The following is a 20,317-nucleotide window of genomic DNA, read 5'->3' as shown; positions in this document are numbered from 1 at the left end:
ACCTATCTGTTACCTTGTCTGTGTGTGTAGTAGGACTACCAGTGTAGAAATGTACACCTATCTGTTTACCTTGTCTGTGTGTGTAGTGAGACTACCAGTGTAGAAATGTACACCTATCTGTTACCTTGTCTGTGTGTGTAGTGAGACTACCAGTGTAGAAATGTACACCTATCTGTTACCTTGTCTGTGTGTGTAGTGAGACTACCAGTGTAGAAATGTACACCTATCTGTTACCTTGTCTGTGTGTGTAGTAGGACTATCAGTGTAGAAATGTACACCTATCTGTTTACCTCATCTGTGTGTAGTAGGACTACCAGTGTAGAAATGTACACCTATCTGTTTAACTTGTCTGTGTGTGTAGTGAGACTATCAGTGTAGAAATGTACACCTATCTGTTACCTTGTCTGTGTGTGTAGTGAGACTACCAGTGTAGAAATGTACACCTATCTGTTTACCTTGTCTGTGTGTGTAGTGAGACTACCAGTGTAGAAATGTACACCTATCTGTTACCTTGTCTGTGTGTGTAGTGAGACTACCAGTGTAGAAATGTACACCTATCTGTTACCTTGTCTGTGTGTGTAGTGAGACTACCAGTGTAGAAATGTACACCTATCTGTTACCTTGTCTGTGTGTGTAGTGAGACTACCAGTGTAGAATTGTACACCTTTCTGTTTACCTTGTCTGTGTGTGTAGTGAGACTACCAGTGTAGAAATGTACACCTATCTGTTTACCTTGTCTGTGTGTGTAGTGAGACTACCAGTGTAGAAATGTACACCTATCTGTTTACCTTGTCTGTGTGTGTAGTGAGACTACCAGTGTAGAAATGTACACCTATCTGTTACCTTGTCTGTGTGTGTAGTGAGACTACCAGTGTAGAAATGTACACCTATCTGTTACCTTGTCTGTGTGTGTAGTGAGACTACCAGTGTAGAAATGTACACCTATCTGTTTACCTTGTCTGTGTGTGTAGTGAGACTACCAGTGTAGAAATGTACACCTATCTGTTACCTTGTCTCTGTGTGTAGTAGGACTATCAGTGTAGAAATGTACACCTATCTGTTTACCTTGTCTGTGTGTGTAGTGAGACTACCAGTTTAGAAATGTACACCTATCTGTTTACCTTGTCTGTGTGTGTAGTGAGACTACCAGTTTAGAAATGTACACCTATCTGTTTACCTTGTCTGTGTGTGTAGTGAGACTATCAGTGTAGAAATGTACACCTATCTGTTTACCTTATCTGTGTGTGTAGTGAGACTATCAGTGTAGAAATGTACACTTATCTGTTTACCATTGTCTGTGTGTGTAGTGAGACTACCAGTGTAGAATTGTACACCTATCTATTACCTTGTCTGTGTGTGTAGTGAGACTACCAGTTTAGAAATGTACACCTATCTGTTTACCTTGTCTGTGTGTGTAGTGAGACTACCAGTGTAGAAATGTACACCTATCTGTTACCTTGTCTCTGTGTGTAGTAGGACTATCAGTGTAGAAATGTACACCTATCTGTTTACCTTGTCTGTGTGTGTAGTGAGACTACCAGTGTAGAAATGTACACCTATCTGTTACCTTGTCTCTGTGTGTAGTAGGACTATCAGTGTAGAAATGTACACCTATCTGTTTACCTTGTCTGTGTGTGTAGTAGGACTATCAGTGTAGAAATGTACACCTATCTGTTTACCTTGTCTGTGTGTGTAGTGAGACTACCAGTGTAGAAATGTACACCTATCTGTTACCTTGTCTGTGTGTGTAGTGAGACTACCAGTGTAGAAATGTACACCTATCTGTTTACCTTGTCTGTGTGTGTAGTGAGACTACCAGTGTAGAAATGTACACCTATCTGTTTACCTTGTCTGTGTGTGTAGTGAGACTACCAGTGTAGAAATGTACACCTATCTGTTACCTTGTCTGTGTGTGTAGTAGGACTACCAGTGTAGAAATGTACACCTATCTGTTTACCTTGTCTGTGTGTGTAGTGAGACTACCAGTGTAGAAATGTACACCTATCTGTTACCTTGTCTGTGTGTGTAGTGAGACTACCAGTGTAGAAATGTACACCTATCTGTTTACCTTATCTGTGTGTGTAGTGAGACTACCAGTGTAGAAATGTACACCTATCTGTTACCTTGTCTGTGTGTGTAGTGAGACTACCAGTGTAGAAATGTACACCTATCTGTTACCTTGTCTGTGTGTGTAGTAGGACTACCAGTGTAGAAATGTACACCTATCTGTTTACCTTGTCTGTGTGTGTAGTAGGACTACCAGTGTAGAAATGTACACCTATCTGTTTATCTTGTCTGTGTGTGTAGTAGGACTACCAGTGTAGAAATGTACACCTATCTGTTTACCTTGGTTGTCTCTGGTTTGCACCTTGCGGAACCTGCAAATACATTGGGCTCCGTGGCATCATCTGACTGAGGACATTGGTCAATGTCTACCTTGTCCAGATCGATGTCTATTCCACTCGTTCCCCTGTAGAAAATTATATTGTATTGAAAATCAACTAACGGTCCGACCGGCAACAAGAATATGGGATGTTACCTGCATTGACCAGGTACTTTGTATATTTAGGAAAATGTCTTCCTGTACATAGGACAGCAATACAGGATTCTCTTTGATTGTATCTAAGACTGGATGACTCCACACACAACTCATTCTTATCCAATTGCATCGTAGCTGGACAGAAAACTCTCTTTCGCCATTAACTAAACATATGGCCATAAGCACAACTCGGAGAGCTGTGATAAAGGGGGCGACCATTTGGCACATACTACTCTTTTTTTTTTTAGATTTGAGATGCAATAATTTGCTCTAAAAAAAATTTTTTTTTAAACATCAGACTGAGTTGTTAAGCTTTCAATAAAATTGAAAATAACAATTTAACCACATTTCAATGTCACTATGACATTAGAAAAATTTCATGGTTTTACCTATTATATATCGGATATAACATTAAAAAAAACCCAGGCAGATATGTAAAATATTCAGATCAGAATCTGCAAGACAAACACCAAGCATCTTTTGACAAAAATTTCTCGACGTTGTGCGGTACAAACTATACAATATCTTTATATAGTTTTAGACATTCCTTTTATGGCACGACAAATCCGCTTTCATTAATTTAGTGGATAATGCCAAATGAAAATGAAGTTCCCTATCTTCAGCTGTTCTAGAGTATACGAGGAAATTTGCTTTATTATTTGTAAACACTAATCCGTAGTTGTTACGATATCGATTCTGGAATTTATGACAGAAGATTGTCTCATTACTTGACAGAAAGACGCGAATCGTGATAAATTCAAAGAAACTCCGGGACCGAAATTGAAATAATTATTTTGAGAGTAATTCCAGGCGATATAAGACTTAAGTGAAAACGGGAGACAATATCAATTTCTCTCAAGATAGAAGCTGTCATTTTAAAGGGAAAATATGTGAAATATCTACATGGCAGCCGATCTCAGCGATGAAAAGGTCTCCTCTATCATAAAACGGGGGAAAAAGAGCAATGCTAATGCATTGAGATTTCTCTACGAAGTATACTTTGGTCCTGAATCACTGTCACAGACGATCCTCCCGAAAATCGCTCTGTTTATTGTTTACTAGTTATTGAATTGTTATTTATACAAATGTATCACGTAATATGAAAACTACGATACACGTGCTCAGTTTATATACAGCAGGAATGCACATTGTTTGAAACAATATTTATTTCAAATATTATATATTGATTATAATACAGTATACTGTTACAATGGTTTTCTTTAATTGGGAAACGTATCTTCTTGATGATTAATTGCTTTTATTAACTCGTTCTATTAGTTCAATAATTTTATTAACCTACATGATATGATTGTTCCTTTCAAAGAGCAATTGCACGCAATTCCTGGTAATAAACTTGAAGAGACTGATATCTTTCCCGTCAATACCCAACGGCTCTAATTGAACCATTTCCTACGTAGGACAAAGTTTAGTGATTCAAGACTTTTCAGGAAATAACTTGGTAATATTAACAAAATTTAATATATCTGACCTTCGGTAATTATTAGGGTGTGAAGATTTACTTCTGTTTTGTTAATGGTAATCTAGTTTCGCCATTGTACCGTAAACAAATAATGTACAAGGAAAAGAGACGAATGGTTAGTGTATAACACCTACTCATAATGCTGCAGTACTAAATCACTTTTCGTGGTCGATAGAATTAGGCGATAAAAATGGCCACGTCTCTAAAGATCCCTCGTTCCAAAATCACGTTCTGGGAACCATTAAGAATTAATGTTTCCCGGTTTTTTTATGTTTTATATGTTACTTCTTTATCGATATCAAATCATTTGATCTCTTATTTTTGAACACATCAGATGTCAATGTGTTATGGTCTGCGTAATAATCGCCGAAGCTATCTACGAAAATATCAAGTCTGCACCTTGTTCACATATAAAAAGCAGTATCACAATGTAGCAAAATCCATTTGTTATTTTTTTTTTTTAGATGTAAATGTAGATCAACATTCAATAACCCATACAACCGACCTACTATCAAGTAGGTAAAGACATATTTTGTTTTCTGGATCAGCTCTTTGGACGAATAAGGCATGTCCTAATTCGCTCCACTTTTAACATTGATTGGCAAGCCTAAAGACCAAAAACATGTAGTCTGCGTTGTAAATACGTTTGTAGATTAGTGTAGTTGTAGTGCTAGATGTATTTATATGTAGTTTTTGTTATTATGCTCTGTTGATATTGACCACATTATGTAATTGTTTTCGTTTGTCCTGAAGAAGGGACGGGTCGTCCCGAAAATTTGACAATCTCGTTGTTCGTGTCGTTGGTCATTCGAGTGCTTTGTATAATTTTTTGTATTTGACCTTGTATCCATGTTGTGGATCCGACACTTTGAGGTATCGGGTGTTGTTAGAACTTTAGTGCTTTTATATATATATATATATATATATATATATATATATATATATATATACTAAAATGTTTTGGATACCTATATTTCCAAGGTCACAACACTGCTTTCGTTGCACTTTAGCGTTCCATAGCCCTTTCTTTAGCATCACACAGTGGTGCAATATGTCACATGATGTATACAGAATACTGTCACACAGTGGTACAATACGTCACATGATGTATACAGGATACTGTCACACAGTGGTACAATACGTCACATGATGTATACAGGATACTGTCACACAGTGGCACAATACGTCACATGATGTATACAGGATACTGTCACACAGTGCTACAATACGTCACATGATGTATACAGGATACTGTCACACAGTGCTAGAATACGTCACATTATGTATACAGGATACTGTCACACAGTGGTACAATACGTCACATGATGTATACAGTATACTGTCACACAGTGGTACAATACGTCACATGATGTATACAGGATACTGTCACACAGTGGTACAATATGTCACATGATGTATACAGGATACTGTCACACAGTGGTACAATACGTCACATGATGTATACAGGATACTGTCACACAGTGGTACAATATGTCACATGATGTATACAGTATACTGTCACAAAGTGGTACAATACGTCACATGATGTATACAGGATACTGTCACACAGTGCTAGATTACGTCACGTGATGTATACACGATACTGTCACACAGTGCTAGAATACGTCACATGATGTATACAGGATACTGTCACACAGTGGTAGATTACGTCACATGATGTATACAGGATACTGTCACACAGTGGTACAATACGTCACATGATGTATACAGGATACTGTCACACAGTGCTAGAATACGTCACATGATGTATACAGTATACTGTCACAAAGTGGTACAATACGTCACATGATGTATACAGGGCGATACTGTATTTTATAATGGTAAAAGACGATTATTTCTCTCTTCTCAGTGAACAGAAAAATGTTTATATTTGGACACGAGATTCACATTTCGTGATCAATTTATTAGAAGTGTGCGAACATTTATAATTATACATACATGTATCTGTGACCAGCTCCAGTTTCAAGCGGGGGGGGGGGGGGGGGGCTTAAGTTTGTAACTTTTCCACTCAAGAAAGATGAAAGGGGTTTGAGACCCGAAATGGCAAAAGTGACCTTTTTAAAATATTCACTGGCAGGGGAGGGGGGAGTTACAATCCCTGTAACCTCTAGAGGTATCACTGACATTATACATGAACATCACATGGATCACAGCATAAAGGTGTGTGTTGTGTGTGTGTCTCATTCATTAACTATAAATGTACAAGTCTGTATTAGAATACAAACTGTAGCAATTAGTTCTCAAACATTTCCTAGAACAACTCACGGGGAAAATTCAACTCAGCGTAGCTTTAAATACGTCATTTATGACGTTATGATTTCTCAAACGTTACAAACACATACCGATACCAGATTCCCTACAATTCATTAATTACTTAACATCAATAACCAGACACTGGGAACAAAATGATTCACTATGGTCCAATACAACGTATTGCTAGAAGATTCGATTAGGATCAAAGTATTACAGTCTTTTCTTCAGAGCATACGCATGTACTTTACAAAGTCTTATCTTCAATAAGAATTTTGACCGTGAGGTAATTTCTTTTCAATAAGTACTTTAACCGTGAAGTAATTCTTCTTCAATATGTACTTTGACCGTGAGGTAATTCCTCTTCTTCAATAAGAACTTTGACCGTGAGGTAATTCCTCTTCAATAAGAACTTTGACCGTAAGGTAATTTCTCTTCAATAAGTACTTTGACCGTAAGGTAATTTCTCTTCAATAAGTACTTTGACAATGAGGTAATTCCTCTTCTTCAATAAGAACTTTGACCGTGAGGTAATTCCTTTTCAATAAGTACTTTGACCGTGAGGTAATTCCTCTTCAATAAGAACTTTGACCGTAAGGTAATTTCTCTTCAATAAGTACTTTAACCGTAAGGTAATTTCTCTTCAATAAGTACTTTGACCGTAGGGTAATTTCTCTTCAATAAGTACTTTGACAATGAGGTAATTTCTCTTCAATAAGTACTTTGACCGTAAGGTAATTTCTCTTCAATAAGTACTTTGACCGTGAGGTAATTCCAGTAGACTATACTTACTTGAATTTGAAAGTTCCATTCTTGTATCCAAAGAAAGGCACGGTATACGTCATCATCCAGATATCTCCGCCTCCGCAATCAAAGTATGGTTTGCTCCAGTGTCCATCCTCATATGTCACGGTAATGGAGCTGTCGTCAATCACCTCCCCGTGTTGACTTTGATTATATCTTGGCTGTGCTGTACCTAAAAATGATAAACACAGCTAAAATCATCTCAAATGTTAAAACAATGTTACATTTAAAACGTTTTAAACATCATTAAAATAAGCTAAGTCAACCGCTTTTATCTGTCAATTTTCAAGTTAGAAATATCGGGATTTTAAGGGAGAAAGCTACTTAGGGAATGACTAAATTCTCGTTTGTTATTTGCGACTGTTAATGCTGATTTAACGGTCGCAAACTGAGTTTTACCGACGACGCAATGCTGCAAATAACAAATGAGAAAATAGTTATTCCCATTCTAACGTCAATTCGCATTTTCCTTGATGTTTACGTCTTATCCGTTCTGCTTTAACTTTAAAAAATAAAATATGTTACGAATTGTTATGTTTTTGCGTTATTCTATTATGGCGTCACAATCGATAGGTTTTCGTTTCGTTAATGCTTGTTTCCTTAGTACATTAGCCAATTAGAATGTAAATTACATTACAGGTGTATTAGAATGCGCATTTTATTCATAATTGATTCTCAGACTACTTGGCCAAGCTAATTGATAATCGTGGTAATGTATACCACCTTTACATGTAACCTCCATCTTATATATCTACTAAACATTACATCTTTTGTTCTAAGAATGGACAGTCTCAGGTAAACCCATTGACAATGATAATTATTAATAAAGCTATATTTGAATAGTCTAACAATATAACCAGTCTTGTGTAGAAGTCTGTTTCTTTTGTTCACTTATTGGACAGTGTCAGGTAAGTAGTCTTGTACTGCAGGTTTTTAAAATTATTCACTCACTCTATAGTGCTGAGCCATATCAACATGCCTTCCTCTGACGAGGAGAGCATTTTCATTGCACAATCAAACTTTAAGGATTTTAATGAAAGTACTGCAAATATTATCTTAATGAGTGTTATATTCTGGATATGGAAGGTGAGAAAGTTATGGAACCGAATTCTGATTTGAAAAGCATCGTGTTTTCGAATATTTGGATAAGGAAATAATTAACGCCAGCCAAAAGAACTCAATACACCCATCTCGTGAAATGAAATGAAATCATTCATGAAAGCGAAAATAATAATTCAGAATTAGGATATGCTAATAAAGAAAACATTTTTAAAAAGCGTTGTGAAGAAGTTTCGGAATGTGCCTCTGAATCCAGCAAAATTCAAATACAGTATGGAAATATGTCTTTCAAATTTAAGTTTTGATGGGATGTAATAATGGCCAGTGGAATTTTATAAAATTGGGAATCTTAAGAGTTGAAGCAGAGAAATCTACTAAGGGGAAATATCGTTTTAAGTGTTTCGGTGATTTTTCCGATATCTGTGTTGAGTCTTACTTGTAGGGAATTTAAAATTAAATTTGTATCTCTTTGACAAACTTATTGTCTTTCTCTTATTTTCAGCCTACCTGTAGACGTCTAATAAAAGTAGGATATAAGCCTCAAACTGTCCATTCTTTGAGAGAAGAACTGATCTCGGCCCTACGGGCCTCGATCAGTTCTTTCTCTCACAGAATGGACAGTTTTTGGCTTATACCCTTTACATACAGAGTATAAATAACAAGTCATAATATAATATTGCACTTTGTCACAGGCGTGAGTGATTTAATTACATGTATGAATTAACTGAAAAGTTATTATTTCCAATGTAATATGATGTAATTATAAATTATATTCAATAATAATGGTTGGCAAGGATAATGACTAAAATATTATTTTGATATGATTTCATACCGAGAAATTAAAATGATAAAACATAAACCATATAGGCTTTATACCTCAGTGCATTAGCCAATCAAAATACAGGTTACAAAGCACTTGCCGTAGAATTTGTATTCCTATGTACATGTACTTTGACTTCCATCCCTTATGGCAGATTTAACATGAAATTAATTGTAAACCTAAATTAATTATCTTCTATCATAACAGTGTTGGTGATGTATGATTCCATTACTACACTGTAGTTTGAATATGAAATATTGCATTGGCAAAATAATGTTTTGTAGGGCACTGGGACATCCGATTTCATCCAAAGTTTGACATTTTGGGGTGATTAATATATTTTTGCGAAAAAAGAAACGTCATATCTAGTAAAGAAAGTCTTCAAGGAACCTTCCAACTCTTCATTACAATTTTCTATGTCAGTATTTTGAACATTAAATTGTGTTTGAGATTAGTGACTTGAAAAATTAATGAAAACAGAAATTTGATTAAAATGGGAATTTCCTACTCCGGGCATAACTCTTAACAAATCTTGACACATAAATTCCCAGAGTTCAATATCAGTCCATTATCTTGTCAAGTTAATAATATTTAGAGGAATAAGAGTGCTAGGCAAATTCATTCATTAGTAAAGCAGCATTCCGTTGGCCTGTAACATACATAATGCGTGTAGGTTACCCTTATATGTAAATAATATAGATTATTGACATGGATATGAGATAATCTCATTTAATTGAGTGAATAGCATTATACAATAGGACTTAACTTGGTACAAGCTAACTTATTTTAAGAAAGTCAGCATCAGGAGGAGTTAACTAGTATTGCAACTTCCTCTTCCTCTTTACATCCCACTCAAGTGGAAGCAATAACAGCACATTGAGTACGTTTCACAATCAAGGCCAATCCATGCCACCAAAGAGAAAAAGAGATGGGGGAATGGTTTCTCCAGCTCGGGGCAGAGGACAAAAAAAAAGTCTCACCAAAACAATAGGCAGCAAAAGCCTGGAACTGAAGAAGTGAGAGATAACCATCCCCCCTTCCAGCACCAGGAATCCTCAGAGAGCGTGCCGGGGAGTGAGGCTGCACCAGATTTGGGGGAGTTTGGGCCTTCCAACTTTGGTAATATTGGTAACTCTGATTTTTCTTTAGATTTAAATGTTGCTGACTTCACCCCTGTACCAGAATTTAGCTACTTTGATAATGTAGGTCAACACATTCCTTTGAAACTGAAGCAAAAAATTTGGGATGGGCAATTTGTTGATTTAGGTTTGCTGTTGAAATCAGCAAAAGAGATTGACAATAGTTTGGGGGGCCAAGGTGAAATTAAAAGCAGGGATGGAAAACTCTGCATTGTCAGGTCTAATGTGGGTTCACACCTGACAATTGAAAAATGGACTAATGCCTTCATGATTTACATGAATGTTATGTTGGAAAAATACAGAGCTCGGGCCCAGAAGTTTTTAAAATACATGCGAGACATCAGATTAGCTGCCACTAGATCCCAAGGCTGGTACAAATACGACGAGCAATACCGTCTCCGCAAAGCTAGCAATCCTGAATCCTCCTGGGGCATTATCAGTCAGGAATTTTGGCTACTATATGTGACCGGCCAAAGTTCATTCGAAAGTTAAACTCATTTCATAATACTAAACAATTTTCAGGTGAGAGCAGTACATCTGCTGTTACCCAATATTGCTAAGGCAAGGTTAATAAGGCTATTACAAAATTTGTTACGTCTGAAGTTATATCAATGTTCATCAAAAAACCAGTTTATTTAGGTATGATGCATCTCATTGCTGAAAATGCAAACTAGGCCTACTTAATTATATATAGGGTGGTTTGGAATTTATTTTGGGGGGAAAGGGCAAAATTTTCCCTCCTCAATAGTTTGAAGGATCTTGTCATTTCTGATGGGTTCCTATAACCTGTCATTAAGTTAGTAGATAGATATGATCTCAGCAATTTTGGTGGGGAACATCATATCGATGTTTGTGGCGGGGTCAAGGGAGACATCATTCCTGTACAAGCTTAACCTGTTGTCTCTGCCCATCTGCATCAAAGCATGAGGGATGTCTCATGGCTGTGTATGTTAACATGGAAGTTAAATGCCATTGAGCAAATGTTTGGAATAACTGGAAACTGCTTGGGGTCTGCAGCATTTCAGTGCTCAGACCCCCTCTACCTCTATAAAAGGAGGAGAGGCTACAGGCTGGTTGGTGTTAAAGTTCTAAACCAGGTAGCAAGCCAAAGACAGGGTGAAAAAGCTGTGCAGCTTGTGGGCCTAGCCACCATGCGTGTCAGGCATGGGGTTCCATGGCACTCGCATCTAAGCGAGGCCACTAGTTTGCCCGTTGGTTTATGGTATCCTAGTTGTCTCCCTTGACTCCTACTAAATTTTGCGGCCAGTATCATCCAACACTGTGTATTATGTTTTTATGATGTCGTTGCTTAATAAATTAATGTAAAGTACAATTGGTGTCTTCAATTCTCACAAGTGGCTGAAAGATAATTCAATAACATTGTAAAAGGCAGACAAAGTAACTATCATTGGCTGCAATCTTCAATTAATATGCATATTCCAAGGGAAAAAAAACCCAAAAACAAAACAACCACAAAAAAAACCAACAAAAAACCAAAAAAAAAAAAAAAAAAAAACAAAAAAAACAAAAAAAAAAAAAAACCCCAACAGCACAGCTTTGTCAATTAAAATTGCAGGCAAATAAAACTATGGAATAAAAGATAGATGTATAAGCGTTGGTGATTTTTTTCAAAATAAAGTTGATGGTGTGAATAAAGTTAAATGCCACGTACTATGCAGAAAAATTGAATAAATCATGGTAGTGCGCATGCGTAATGGAAATGTGTCTGTGATGTGCAATGAAAATTAAGTTAATTAACATCCTGCATATTATATCCTTAGAAAAAACAAATGGGAAAAGTAAATTAAATATTATTTCGTGATCACTTGCTATCTTCTGGAGGAACGTATTACCCGGTAGTCTAGATATAGAAGCACTGTTATTTCTCTGTAGTGTACACTGTATATGTACTTTGTGTAGTGTGTACTTTGTGTAGAGTGTGTACTTTATGTAGAGTGTGTACTTTGTGTAGAGTGTGTACTTTGTGTAGAGTGTGTACTTTGTGTAGTGTGTACTTTGTGTAGAGTGTGTACTTTGTGTAGAGTGTGTACTTTGTGTAGAGTGTCCTTTGTGTAGAGTGTGTACTTTGTGTAGAGTGTGTACTTTATGTAGAGTGTGTACTTTGTGTAGAGTGTGTACTTTGTGTAGAGTGTGTACTTTGTGTAGAGTGTGTACTTTGTGTAGAGTGTGCACTTTGTGTAGAGTGTGTACTTTGTGTAGAGTGTGTACTTTGTGTAGAGTGTGTACTTTGTGTAGAATATGTATTCTGTGTGTACTTTTTGTAGTGTGTACTTTGTGTAAAGTGTGTACTTTGTGTAGAGTGTGTACTTTATGTAGAGTGTGTACTTTGTGTAGAGTGTGTACTTTATGTAGAGTGTGTACTTTGTGTAGAGTGTGTCCTTTGTGTAGAGTGTGTACTTTGTGTAGAGTGTGTACTTTATGTAGAGTGTGTACTTTGTGTAGAGTGTGTACTTTATGTAGAGTGTGTACTTTGTGTAGAGTGTGTACTTTATGTAGAGTGTGTATTTTGTGTAGAGTGTGTCCTTTGTGTAGAGTGTGTACTTTGTGTAGAGTGTGTCCTTTATGTAGAGTGTGTACTTTGTGTAGAGTGTGTACGTTGTGTAGTGTGTGTACTTTGTGTAGAGTGTGTACTTTATGTAGAGTGTGTACTTTATGTAGAGTGTGTACTTTGTGTAGAGTGTGTACTTTGTGTAGAGTGTGTCCTTTGTGTAGAGTGTGTACTTTGTGTAGAGTGTGTACGTTGTGTAGTGTGAAGAATAGGATGGTGAATATATAAAAATGCATATACTTTGTGCAAAGTGGGATGGTGAATATATAAATGGTTACGTTTTGTATATTGACTTTGGCAATTCACGAGAACCGCACCTTATGAATTCTCGGAATTCTGATGTTTGCATGTGTACATAATATGTACATGTTTTATAAGCTCCATACCATATGGGTTATACCCGAAACAGTTGTTAAAGGTGCGTTGTTATATCTAAAATTTGAAAAATATTTTCTCTAGAATTTCAAATTCTAATCCAGAAAATCAAGAAAAAATGTAACTATTCTGAACATGTGATGTAACAATGACAAGGGTTTGGCTTGATAATTATGTTAGCGACAGGTCGACGGCCATCGCCCCACTAAGTTTGAGAGAGAAGGAGAGGAATTTATCAAGTTTGTTAATCTGTGTGAACTTAATGGATCGGCGAATGCAAAGGCGGTCTGTGGTTAGAGTAGCAGAGGAGATTAAAAGTATTGTTCACTTTTGGATGCCTTTAAAGGGTTAAAGAACTATCAATATTTGAATAATAGTGCTGAATTGTTTGAACCGAAACTCTCCTATTCCTCTGCACACAGTATGACAGTTGTTAGAAATTAAGAACAATTAAATATTCATCCAAAACGTAGACAAAAATATAGGTTCCAACATTTTTCCGTATCATGAACATGTATATTCCAAAGGTTACCATGCATTTAGCTTTTCAATCCCTTAACACAGTATCAAGTCAAATAAGGCTTTAGCTCCTGAAACAGTTTCAGTGCACGTAAGAAAAGTAACACAGGAGTATAGCCCCGACAGTAAAAACATCACCACCCCACGGTAAAATAGAACGCTTGAGGCTTTATTGTAGCACCGACTTAGGGTTTTCTGGGTTACCTTCATTAGATTAATAAAGAAGGTATCAGCAGGATAAAATCAAACAATGTTCTAAATCAGGTACTAGAGTATTGCAATTTCAAACTGCACCAAACATCGCATTTATTTTTGTTAGCTTAAATTATGAAATAGCAAGTCTTTGGAATGCGTCGATGTGACCTATAAATCCCTGTCAAAGATCGTGCCGGCAATACAGAACTAGGATATTTTAATGAAAAGAAATTAAGGAATGACTAATTTGCATATTGTCTGAATCCTTGTGTATAAGTATTTCATGCATGAAATTGCTCGAAATCGGTTCCCTTGGGAATTAAGGCGAATAGTAGTAGTAATAATGATAATGAATATACTAAACGAAAAATTCTCAGCATAACAAAAGATATTATGAATATCTTAAGAATCAGGAAGATGTCCTTAATTACACAAGGGTTTACGATCAGAAGAACTCTCGAGACTAAAAACATTTCTAATCAAACTAAATCCACGACATGGTGATATCTCATACACTGACTTTACAGCGTAATAATTTTTTTCTATCCCATAGAAAGTATAAGTTAAAAAAAAAAATAGACAAGCGAATTTTTAAAAATCAAGTTGATCTATCTAAAATTTAAATGTTTTGTTTTCTAATTCAATGTACATGTAACTCTTCAAATGAGACATTTTTTATTGCTTTTAACTGTAATAATACGGAATATATTTCAATACTATTTGTTTTTCAAGTTTCACGTTAACTTTGATTACACCATTGTAAAACTGTTTCTTTATACTATATTAAACATCAGACTACGTTAGTACTCTCAGGAGCATTATTTTTACTGCAAACTGTGTTTTCCCGGAATGGATACAATTTTGTGCAGAACCTGGGAAAACACAAACAAAAGCGCTCGATACACGTCCACCGCTGAACAGCATCATCCAGTGCAATCATCGCCAATACTAATTCTCTTCATCCAAAATGTACATTTTCGAAGATGTTGGTGATATTATGTTACAATTTGAAAGCATAGAAGTAGGCACCAATTCAAACTTGTTCAACCATTCTGCGGTGTAGCGCCGGTATTAATGATTCTGTGATGGTGATCATCTCAATAGCTGAAGCTTCAAAAGATCAGATGACTAGACATGAGCCGTGATATTTTACAAGCACATTCTAGTTTTGAATTTTATGTTACGGTCAATAAAAATAAAATGGTGTTGCGAAAATCAGATCAATGCACGTTTGTTGCAAACATCCATGGTTTTTCAGTTGAAACGCTCTTTTTCCAAATATCTGGGTTTCTTTCGTAAAATTAAGAGAATTCCAAATAAATCACAAGTCTATTACTGTAGGCTATTCAGATAACTCCATTTGGTCTCCAATCATTGTGAAAATCAAGTGTGTATAACGGGCCACCGCTCTAATAAAAGTAGGTCCGAATGTTTATGCACTTCGGCGCAATTGTAAATGCACTTCAATTTTCAATAAAGTATAGTTAGGAGAAATAGTAGGTGCGGTAATGTAGCTCTCTCCGATATCTTTAGGAGGGGGTAGAGGGTTACAACTCCTTAGGATCTCTGTAATGGCGCAGATGCAGGAGTTAAGTTATTTGCATATGCCCATATAAGGTAGTGTTTACATCAATGTACAGATACGGATGTCGTTAGTATTGGAAAGGTTTAAATTTTATATCAAATTGAAAAACGTCTTGTAGAGTTGGGGTTTTTTCTGCCACTATATGATCTTCTTTTTTTCATTGGAATGGCTCAAGTCCGTGTTGACCAACTACATTTTCGCGCTGATTGTCATATTTTGGTTTTTCATTATATTACATATACGTACGAAATCTTGCGATAACAAGCATGGCGGAGCAGACGATTGATTGATTGAATATTGTTTAATGTCCCTCTCGAGAATATTTCACTGATATGGAGACGTCACCACTGCCGGTGAAGGGCTGCAAAATTTAGGCCTATGCTCGGCGCTTATGGCCATTCAGCAGGCAGGGATCTTTATCGTGCCACACCTGCTGTGACAAGGGACCTCGGTTTTTACGGTCTCATCCGAAGGACCGCCCCATTTAGTCGCCTCTTACGACGGAGCAGACGAAGACTTTTGCATGTTGTACATATTTAATGAAAAACACATTACCTTTATTATACACCACTAAGCACAAAGTTGGTACTCTTTTTAGTGTAGACAACAATAGAGACACATATACATAGCTTTTTAAAAAAATATTCGTAAAAATATTTTGTACCATTACAAAGCTCCTTTGGAATTTTAGCCCTCTCCCGAAAACGCCAGAATAAACAAAATTGGAGAGGGCTACATTCTAGCAGCCAGAGAAACAGCCGTAGAGGCTTAAACACATTTCGCCTCATTGAAACGAAAAGCGAGTTGTATACGCGAACAGACTGGCTGTTTCTGGAATGAAAAACGAATACATGTCAAATATTGTTAGACAGCGTCAAAAAATATATATTGCTACTCATGAAGTTGAGTGCAGCTACGAAAAATCTACACAGATAATTTCACTTTAAGTTGAACAATCAAATTCATATTACTGTAGTATCTTTATCATTTAGTTAATTAAGTCACTCATACGGACGCGGTATCCCAATGGTTAGGGCCTACTCCTCAAACCGGCAGACCAGGGTTCGACTCTCGATCCCAGCAGCGCGTCAAAAATAATAACATTTAATAAACAAATGTAGCACCATCTTCCCAAGTCAAGGGTTATTGATTCGTTACCTCGCACTAACCCTTGACAAAAACATGAGTTCGAGACGGAGGATGACGTAATATGCTAAAATTAAATCACCCAATGATATTCTTTGTTTCAGATGCAAATTTGGTTAAGAACAAAAACAGAAAGTAAAAAATGGCGTTTATAGAAGAAAAGATATTAAGTGAAAAGCATCTAAAACTTCGTGTAATTGTCTTTTAAAAGAAAATGAATTTTCGAAAATCATTTGACAGTATCTGTCTACTGGTAACTGACCACAAATTCTACAGCATGTTGCCGTCGCTATGTGTGCTTAGTTTCGTTTTCGGCCGACAATGAAATAGCTCCACGATACAGGCTGCAACACAAATCATTTGCTCCGTCTCGAACCCATATTTTGAATGGTTACTGATGTCAAGGGTTAGTGCGAGGTAACGAATCAATAACCCCTCACTTGTGAAGATGATGTAGCACTTGGCTGTTCCTTCGCCAACCGCTCGTCCCTAAGGTCTTTCTGTTATGACCTTAAAACTGGCAGTATGACATTGTGTCGTGCAAAGGTCAAAATTTGTGGCACTTCGGCTTAAGATTTTAACATCTCTACATGAGTGAAAATTTCTTGAATGATACAAAAACAACATGCAAATAAACAAAACACCTTTTTAAAAATTAAGGTATATGGAGTTTGATCATATATAGTACTGCTTTTCTGGTATCCCATTCATACATGTCATCCCGAGGGGATCCGGGTTAGAATAGGTCCTCAGTTTTCCTTTGCTTGTCGTAAGAGGAGACTAAATGGTGAGGCCGTAAAAACCGAGGTCCCTTGTCACAGCAGGTGTGTCACGATAAAGATCCCTCCCTGCTCAATGGCCATAAGCGCCAAGCATAGGCCTAAATTTTGCAGCCCTTCACCGGCAGTGGTGACGTATCCATATGTGTGAAATATTCTCGAGAGGGACGTAAAACAATATTCAATCAATCAATCATTCATACAAGTCATTCTGGTTATCCCATTCTTTTTTATCATTCTGGGAATCCAATCGTGGTACACGTAACTCATTCTGGATACATTATTTAAGCAATCATTTGTCACGGTAGCTCAGTGGTAGAGCGCTCGCTTCGTAACCGAATTCGAGCCCTGCTAGTGCCATGGCCGCATCAATTCCAAGACGTTTAACTAGATAATGATTGCTCCTTCGCCAAACGCCCAGCATTTACAATGTAGTAATGAGAATCAAGGGTCTTTCGAATGTGACATTAAAAACGGAGGTCCCGTGTCGTGGCAGGCTTTAGCACGATAAAGAACCCTCACTGTTACAGCCCCGAACGCTTAGCATAGGTTTCAATTTGTGGTACTTCACCTACAGCTGGTGACGTCTCAATATTGAGTGAAAAATTCTCGACGGGACGTAGAAACAATCATTCAGCGAATCCCATTCAGGTATTTCATTCTAGGAACCCTATTCAGATATCACAATCAGGGACTCCCATTCAAACATATCATTATGCGTACCTCATGAAGAATCTCATTTATCAGGGTGTCCTATTCTAGTATTTCATTCACTGAACCTTTTTCAAGTATTTCATTTCTTCGCTATCCTTTTCAAGCATTTCATTCAGAGTATCCCATTCAAGGCATCTTGTTAGGGGTTTTTAATTCAGGTATCGCATTCAGAGTATGTCGTTCAGGGTTTCCTGTTAATATGAGTCCCAACCAGGTACATGTATATCATTCAGGGTATTTATTCAAAATATCTCTATCATGTGTCTCATATAGAGTACACCATTCAGGTATGTTGACTATTTAGGTATGTCATTCAGGTATGTTGACTATTTAGGTATGTCATTCAGGTATGTTGACTATTTAGGTATGTCATTCAGGTATGTTGACTATTTAGGTATGTGGAATTATATTCATAAAACACTAACACAGAGCTGTTGAGCTATAAAATCGATGAAGTCAACCACCATTCACCTCGAAAATATTGCTGTACACTCTTGATAGACTTTTTAAAAATTAGGTACACATATGTCCACTTTAATATTATATCATAAAATCTACTTATATATTTACTAGTATTTATTTGTAAATTTTATTTCCCAGAAAACCTAGTATTCTATAACAAATAGAAACAGTCTATACAAAATAGAAAAATGTGACAGCTGCTAGGGATAGGGCCTTGCATAAGCTCCACCTATCCAACAAAGATTAAGCCCGATTTCATCACGAATGATCAAGATATAGTGCTCACGGCGGATGTGACCGGTTACAGGGGATGTTTACTCCTCCTACGTACCTGATCCATTTCTGGTATGTCTAGGGATCCGTCTTAGCCCTTCTCTTGATTTTGTATTATTTATAGGAATTATTCACTGTTCAGTATCTACACTTGTTCGTTTGCAAAGAAAATTGCTTGCAATGTCTATTTCAAGATATATATATATATATATATATATATATATATATATATATATATATATATATATAAAGCACTGAATACACCATTCAGGTATGTTGACTATTTAGGTATTAGTACTTATTGTTAATTATATTTGTGTTTTCCCCATAATGTGATCCTTTCCCGTCCTGACGAAGGGACAGGTTGTCCTGGAAATTTGACAATTCCAATTGTTCATGTCGTTGGTCATTCTAGTGCTATATAGTGATATATATATATAGTTACTAAATGATATGATAGAAATATACAATTATAAAAGAGAAGAAAACTCTCAGTGAAAGATGATGCGTTTCTCACCATGTAACAACCATTATTGATAACACTGTCTGCTTGAGAAACAATAACACTGAAGGTTTGCAACACGCAAGTTTTGAGATAAGAACTCTTTTGTGTAGGAGGTACATATAACACTACTACTCAATGTCTTCAGTGGACAGAGTGTGACTAAATAATGATGAAGACGATAAGAAATATGAAAGGTGGCATTTGTTTAAAGATGTAAATGGGGGATATATAGAATACCTTCAAAAGTACCGTTTAGCTAAAATGAAAACATTAACTTAAAAATCATAAATATATATAAATATTTGCAAGTTGTTACTTAGATATGATATTTACTAGCAACGAAATACTTAATGTGATATAATAAGCATTTCATGATTGTGTTTATCTTCCTCTGGATACGTTTAACATTCCTTGGTTTGCGAACCAATCGATTCTTTGTAAGGAAACTTTATATGAGAAACTTATTGTGTACATTCACTTACATGCAGTGAAGGGCATTTGTTCCACACCTCGCATGTAAACAATCGTTTCTCACCTTATTGCGCACGAGAGTTCTTTGAAGGGAAATAACTCGGGGGCATCTCGAAACTTGCAAAGTTTACTGATACAAGTTTTAAAAACATCATTCTAGCATACCCCGGTACTAAGAAAAAAAATATATATACCGACAGTAAAATAGACTGAGGCGCTATTGAAAAGACAAGTAAATTGAGAGGAATATTGCATCATACAATGCGCACATACAGCTTTGCATTCATTGCTATTTACGTTCCTCAGCATAAAAAACATCAATGTTTCATTTTGACTAGTGACATGATATCAATATTTGCAGATCTAATTTTTCAATTGAACAGAACTGAAGTAAAAAGTAAGATGACTTTGGACAATGATTCGTCAACTAACATTATTGTTAAATTGATATCATAGATAAAACAAACCCTGGTATGGTCAGCAAGTACTTTTGTTTAGTTCATCTTAAACTCACAGTTGCAATAACTTAATTCTATATTCGCTCATCTATTTGATAGTTTTGCTATTTCAATGAACAAGGAAAACTACAAAACTATGATGTTTCGCCATTCC

The 20,317-nt window shown here is 36.3% G+C and overlaps 1 protein-coding gene across 1 annotated transcript in view; it reads right to left on the bottom strand.

Moving 5' to 3' along the window:
* LOC125668564 (probable G-protein coupled receptor CG31760) overlaps positions 1-20,317 on the bottom strand; it is an 83,346-nt gene that overhangs the window by 27,685 nt on the left and 35,344 nt on the right. Inside the window, exons 3-4 of the mRNA XM_048902845.2 lie at positions 7,083-7,266; positions 2,347-2,470 (exon numbers count right to left, since the gene is read on the bottom strand). Coding sequence (XP_048758802.2) covers positions 2,347-2,470; positions 7,083-7,266 — 308 coding nt within the window. The remainder of the gene's footprint in view (positions 1-2,346; positions 2,471-7,082; positions 7,267-20,317) is intronic.

Source organism: Ostrea edulis, chromosome 1 (assembly GCF_947568905.1).
Source record: "Ostrea edulis chromosome 1, xbOstEdul1.1, whole genome shotgun sequence".
Classification (NCBI taxonomy): Eukaryota; Metazoa; Mollusca; class Bivalvia; order Ostreida; family Ostreidae; genus Ostrea; species Ostrea edulis.
Note: the sequence above shows the minus strand (reverse complement) of the source record. Positions and strands in the feature narration are given on the sequence as shown.